Source organism: Triticum dicoccoides, chromosome 5B (assembly GCF_002162155.2).
Source record: "Triticum dicoccoides isolate Atlit2015 ecotype Zavitan chromosome 5B, WEW_v2.0, whole genome shotgun sequence".
NCBI lineage: Eukaryota > Viridiplantae > Streptophyta > Magnoliopsida > Poales > Poaceae > Triticum > Triticum dicoccoides.
The window spans coordinates 724,682,678-724,689,812 of NC_041389.1; the positions used below are offsets into that span (position 1 = coordinate 724,682,678).

A 7,135-nucleotide genomic window follows, 5' to 3' on the forward strand; every position below is an offset into this window, starting at 1 on the left:
GCACTGTGCACACTCAGATCATATACAAACTGGAAGTAGCTAATCCGACACCCTATACGCCCGTGGACAGTGACCGGACGGGCATCAAAACTTGGCATTTGCAACCACAGACTCTATTTTCAAAACATCAAATCCATGCAAACACATGCACTTCGATCATTTTGGACAAACATAGCTTTGGTGCACAAAAATACAAAATAGTTCCAACTTAATAGTACATGATCTAAATATAGTTCAGACATAAATATTGTTCATAGTTCATAATTGATAAATTAGAGGCAAAATTTACTGATTTCCGGTGTGGACCCATATATGCTCCACAAGATCATCCAGAAGTTGCATATCAACATGTTGATCTCGTAGTTGCCGATGCATCTCTAAAAAGTTGGCCATGCTCTCTGCCTCTTGTTCCGGGAGATGGACCTGAACAATGGGATTCTTGAAATCATGCATGCGTGCTGCCCCTTCACCGTCATCCTCGACAATCATGTTGTGTAAGATTTACACAACATGTCATGAGCTGCCAAATTGTATCCGCTTCTCACATCATTGCAGCACCACGAACAATACCCCAACGAGCTTGGAGCAATTCAAACGCCCTCTCCATATCCTTCTTAGCTGCCTCTTTGTGTCATGGGTTTTTCACTGTAGATGTCCTCATGAAAGGACTAAGTCCGGAGGCCTTGAACGGGGTTGATCGGGACGAAGAACACAAGTTTACCCAAGTTTGGCCTCTCGCGGTGGAGGTAAAAGCCTACGTCCTGCTTGTTTGATATTGCTTGGAGATCTCGATTACAAGGATGCGGAATCGCCAACCTAGCTTTCGAGAGATTACAACTTAAGTCTTTCCGTCCTAAGGGCTCCCCTTTATAGGCCGAGTCCCTAGGTTTACAATAGGTTCCGGGTCATACCACAACCCGTGTTCTACTCTGCTCCTTATCTCCCAAGTAAGAAGAATCTTCATCTTTAGGCCTTCGTCAAGCCGCCCAGTGAAACATCTCCACGAGCCAGCCTCCATCTAGCCACGCTCTGGCCAGTGTTATTTTGCACCAAAACACGTTACTAGGAATTTCACGTGGGTTTCCTAATATCTCTATTCATGCTATGTAAACCCTTTTGGCGTATAAAAAGAAAATACTACCATTGTATATACATTTGACAGTTGTTTAATAAAGAGAAGATGGTTGAAATCCCCTGCAAATATAAATAACGAGAAGCTCTTTTTCAACATCAATTTTCATTTTCATTTTTTGCATTCACATGATGATGATGGACGGACCGAAGTCTTACGGGTTCTACACACGGAAAACAACAGGACAGTAGTATTAATTACTTTGCTGCTACCTACCACGACAGTAAATTTGGTGCCAAATAAATGCATAATAGGCTGTTGCGAGTTTCCAAGTTGTTTCTCAAGTCATTCGCATTCACACAGCTGCTGCTCCATTCCATTTGGAAACAGTGACTTGTACAGTACTTAATCTGCTGCTTGAGTTCAACTTCAGCAAAGATTCTTCACCTATGAATTCGTTACAGCTTCACTGGCCCGCCAGAGGTGGTGGTTCAATTCATGGTTGTGATGTGCGGTCGTCCATGATTTGTCCTGCCAGACATGGAATAAATTCTGCCATATACTCCCTCTCTCTCAATTTACAGGGCGTGCGCGTACCCCTAGGTCGTTAATTTGACCAACCTAATACAAGTCATATATTACAAAGAATATACCAATATATACTTCACATGTTCTATTTTCAAATGATATAATTTTTGTGTTATATAGTTTATATTAGCGTGATTAAATTGGCAACCTAGGTATACGCGTAGGACTTGTAAACTGAAACGGAGGGAGTACATGTGATCAGCACGACTCAGTCATCACTCACACTCGGTGAGAGGACGATGAGCTTTAATTTGGTTTGGAAGCCATCAGCAACAGCTCACTGTGCTTCGAGCTTACCTGCGCGTTCCTAGGTACAATAAATGAAAGGGATGTATAGAGAGCCATTAACCAAGGAGTTGTTATATCTTTTCAACACTGCCCCTCATTTCGCCCTTCTAGAAGCACTGTGCACACTCAGATCATATACAAACTGGAAGTAGCTAATCCGACACCCTATACGCCCGTGGACAGTGACCGGACGGGCATCAAAACTTGGCATTTGCAACCACGGACTCTATTTTCAAAACATCAAATCCATGCAAACACATGCACTTCGATCATTTTGGACAAACATAGCTTTGGTGCACAAAAATACAAAATAGTTCCAACTTAATAGTACATGATCTAAATATAGTTCAGAAATAAATATTGTTCATAGTTCATAATTGATAAAATTAGAGGCAAAATTTACTGATTTCCGGTGTGGACCCATATATGCTCCACAAGATCATCCAGAAGTTGCATATCAACATGTTGATCTCGTAGTTGCCGATGCATCTCTAAAAAGTTGGCCATGCTCTCTGCCTCTTGTTCCGGGAGATGGACCTGAACAATGGGATTCTTGAAATCATGCATGCGCGCTGCCCCTTCACCGTCATCCTCGACAATCATGTTGTGTAAGATTTACACAACATGTCATGAGCTGCCAAAGTGTATCCGCTTCTCACATCATTGCAGCACCACGAACAATACCCCAACGAGCTTGGAGCAATTCAAACGCCCTCTCCATATCCTTCTTAGCTGCCTCTTTGTGTCATGGTTTTTTCACTGTAGATGTCCTCATGAAAGGACTAAGTCCGGAGGCCTTGAACGGGGTTGATCGGGAACGAAGAACACAAGTTTACCCAAGTTTGGCCTCTCGCGGTGGAGGTAAAAGCCTACGTCCTGCTTGTTTGATATTGCTTGGAGATCTCGATTACAAGGATGCGGAATCGCCAACCTAGCTTTCGAGAGATTACAACTTAAGTCTTTCCGTCCTAAGGGCTCCCCTTTATAGGCCGAGTCCCTAGGTTTACAATAGGTTTCGGGTCATACCACAACCCGTGTTCTACTCTGCTGCTTATCTCCCAAGTAAGAAGAATCTTCATCTTTAGGCCTTCGTCAAGCCGCCCAGTGAAACATCTCCACGAGCCAGCCTCCATCTAGCCACGCTCTAGCCAGTGTTATTTTACACCAAAACACGTTATTAGGAATTTCACGTGGGTTTCCTGATATCTCTATTCATGCTATGTAAACCCTTTTGGCGTATAAAAAGAAAATACTACCATTGTATATACATTTGACAGTTGTTTAATAAAGAGAAGATGATTGAAATCCCCTGCAAATATAAATAAAGATAAGCTCTTTTTCAACATCAATTTTCATTTTCATTTTTTGCATTCACATGATGATGATGGACGGACCGAAGTCTTACGGGTTCATACACACGGAAAACAACATGACAGTAGTATTAATTACTTTGCTGCTACCTACCACGACAGTAAAGTTGGTGCCAAATAAATGCATAATAGGCTGTTGCGAGTTTCCTCTGTAGTACTCCCTCCGTCACGGTTTAGAAGGCGCGCTTGGAAATTCTCTGGGACCTAGGTGGTTATCTATTGGTTGTGAGATGAGCTAAAAAATAGCATTCACGCTACGCATGCATATAGAAATAGTACTCCGAAGTACTAATTAGCTACTAGAAATAAATGCAATGCGCCCTAAACCTTGTCTATTGTGGAAACACACGCAAATTTAACTGCGCCTTCTAAACCGTGACGGAGGGAGTACTATAAATAAATGTTGAGTGAATACGCTCACCGTGGCAATTGTGTCACAGCAATCAAACGCAGCATAATCCCTCCCACCAAGAGTTGGCTTGGCTACCGTCAAAAAAAAAAAGAGTTGGCTTGGCTGGGAGCAGCCATGAGCATGCTGGGGAGTGTGATTGCAGGTGCCGTGGGGAAACAAATCTTGAGCAAGCTTTCGTCCGAGATCACTTTGCAGTGCGGGTACAGAGAGAAGGTGCTGGAGATGGAGGAGAAGATGAAAGGTGTCGAGGCCTTGCTAGGCGATGCCGACGACAGGTCTCGTCGACAAGGCCAAGGTGGTGGAAGAGTGTTTCAGCGTTGGCTTACCAAGTTTAAGCATGCCGCCTACGACATGGAGGACGTGCTGGATGAGCTGGACGCCAACAAGCTCATCAACAATACCCAACCCAAGGTAACTAACTCCTCTCCTATCTCCATATGCGACTTCCCATCTACGCTGGCGTACGCCGCTCCTGTTCTTCTTCTTCTTCAGTTCAACCCAAGGCTCCCGTTGTTCTTCTTCTTCTTCTTCTTCTTCTTCTTCTTTAATGTGTTGTGATAGATAGCGCATCAAGGGAGATGGGTATGAGACCCACATGAGTCCGGCAGGCCAGCGCAATCAGAGGACGATAAGCCGTCTCGTTCCTCTCTTCCATGCCACTAAAAACTAGTCTATATTATTTTCCTGCTATTGTTCTCTTCTGTAGTAGCTTTTTAAATATAGAACAATGCATGTGCATTGCAACAAGATATAAATATTCTACTACTGTTAGCTTGAGATTTAACTACTCAATTAACGTGGTTGTGCAAATAAATTTTATTATATCCTGCCCGTGATTGTACAAAAATGTTTACCAAATCATGCCGGTCATTATGTAAAAAAAAGTGTTTGGTAAGTAAGCTAAGGTGAAATTGGTGCACAAGGTGAGTAAATTAAGTTGATTGGCTAGCGTACGAGGAAGGTGCCAAATAAAGGGTGCGGTTGGACTAAAAACCGGTTGAACCAAAAAAAATATCAGTGAAAGGACATGGTGGGAGGAGGGGAGTTATTTACCCAAAACCACCACACTTGGGGTTAGGGTAACAACTTGGTACCACATCAGGGCACAAAAAACCACCGGTTCTGCGCCTAATGTGTAACGCGGAGCACTGATGCTCGAATTTGGTCGCCAAAACAGCGAAACCGAAGGTGGGGCCCGCCTATCGGGCTGACATGGCGTGCTTGAGTGGACAATTTGCTGAGTTGGACAAGGGCCCCACCTGTCAATGACTAGAATGTTTATCTTTTATCACTTTTTCTTTTTATTTCTCTCTCCAATTTTCGCATGGGCATTTCAACAAACACGTTATGGGTGTGTCTTCATCGACGCCACGACCAAGTGAGGCCGTGCAACAGCGCACCGGGGAACGGGTGATGCAGCTGCGACAAGGAGAAGCTCGGGCGAAGCCCATGGTGGTCTTCTCTGGCTGCGAAGGCGACGGTGGGCTCAGGAGCAGGGGAGGCCGATGGCGGACTCGCGACCGCGGCAGGACATGCCCTCCATGGCGCGCGGCCAGGGCCTCCCTGTGCACCGCCGCCGGCCACCGGGTACAGCAGCTCCAGCAGTGCCGACGCGTGCTCCATCTTGGCACCCGCCGGGCCCGACGCCGCAACCGCCTCCATTAGCCTTAGCCCGAGCAGGATCTCCCGCGTAGGAGACACCTAGGGGGCGACCCGATGCTTCTAGTTCACCGCCAGCCACTGCTCGTGGCGTTAGCCACTGCTCGTGCCGTCAGCCACTGCTCGCGCCGCCATTTCACCGCCAGCTCGGGCCGACAGTCACTGCTCGCGCCGCCAGGCAATGGTCGATGCAGCTCACTAATGCGTTCTTCCAGGGAAACATCTGGCGCGGCTCAACGCGGATTTTTGGTGGCCGGGGCGGCGGGGCTGCTCGTCGGTGGTGGGGTATCTCGCCGAGGTTGGGCTCCGGCGGTGGTGCGGGATAAGGCAGTGGTGGGAGGTGGTGGATTGGAGGGAGAGAGGGGAAGAAGAGAGAGGCCGACAGATGGGGCCTTCGGCCACCTCAGCAAATAATCTACATAGGCACGCCACGCCAGCGCGACAAGAAGGCCCCACCTATCGGTTTTGCTGTTTTCGCGACCAAATTCGAGCATCAGTGCTCCGCATTACACATTAGGGGCAGAATCGATGGTTTTTTTGCCCTGGCTCAAATGTGGTATCAAGTTGTTAACCTAGCCCCAAGTGTGGTGGTTTTGGGTAAATAACTCGAAGGAGGGGGAACTGGTTGATGAAGTGTTTTGCTGACTGGAGAAGGAACGCTAGTTTCTTTTCATTAGTACTAGGACAGTCCATGCGTTGCAACGGGATATAAATTTATGTGTCCATATTAATGTGATGGTGTACATAAATGCTTATCAAATCACGCCCGTGATTTACATTATAGTTTGATGAGAAATTTGGTAAGTAAATTAAAGTGAAATTGGTTCAGAAGGTATAGTAAATTAAGATGATTGATTATCATACTGGGAATGTTGACCAAAGGGGTGGCGGAAATAAAAATAAATAATGGAACCTTACATTGTTTGTAAGTAGTAGAGGCTATGCTAACAGAAAAAAAATTAGGTCAGAATAGAATAGTACATGAACAATAAACTTTTTTACAGAACCCGAATTAGTCTTGTTGCCAAGAGCTACTCAGATGTTCAAATAATCTGAATTTGAAAAGGATCTCACGCACCAAGTTATCTACCATGCAAAAAAAATGAAATTTTATGAATTTTTCTAGTATTTGTTTTGGTTTTTTTTAGCATGGGTGTTGATGAGCCTAGGAACCGAATCACTGCTCTCTCCCGCCCGCCCCAACTTTTATAAAGCAGAGGCTCCCGTACATAGGTTCTACCTGCGTGATATACGAAGTGATAAGGGCATGACGTAATAATTTTTAGGAATTCATTGAGATTTTGATTCTTCTATATGTAATACTCCCTCCATTCCACAATGTAGTGTCTATAGATTTTTTTGAAAGTCAAACTTTATCAACTTTGACCAAGTGTATAGAGAAAAACTCTCTACACCTACAATACCAAACATGTACATTCTGAAAATATAACTTATGATGTATTCAATGATGTGCATTTGGTATTCTAGATGTACCTATTTTTCTCCATAAATATGGTCAAAATTTTGTAATGTTTAACTTTTGAAAAAAATCTATAAGCACTAAATTGTGGAACGGAGGGAGTATGTATAAACAGATATGGTTCAATCATTTCATTATCATGTTTGGAGCAAATGTCTTTGTATATCTGATTATGCCATAACCCATCTTTATTATACCTTCCTTGACCAACTGAACATGTTGACTTCGCAATGTTCGCGTAGAGCACAGGACACCCCGTGCCCTCA

The 7,135-nt window shown here is 44.5% G+C and overlaps 1 protein-coding gene across 3 annotated transcripts in view; it reads left to right on the forward strand.

Annotated features, from left to right (window-relative positions):
• Positions 1-3,761: 3,761 nt before the first annotated feature.
• LOC119313046 (putative disease resistance protein RGA3) overlaps positions 3,762-7,135 on the forward strand; it is a 12,540-nt gene continuing 9,166 nt past the window's right edge. For all 3 annotated transcript variants that reach the window (XM_037588864.1, XM_037588865.1, XM_037588866.1), the window contains exon 1: positions 3,762-4,141. In XM_037588864.1, the coding sequence (XP_037444761.1) occupies positions 3,845-4,141 (297 nt within the window). In that variant the 5' untranslated portion in view covers positions 3,762-3,844. The remainder of the gene's footprint in view (positions 4,142-7,135) is intronic.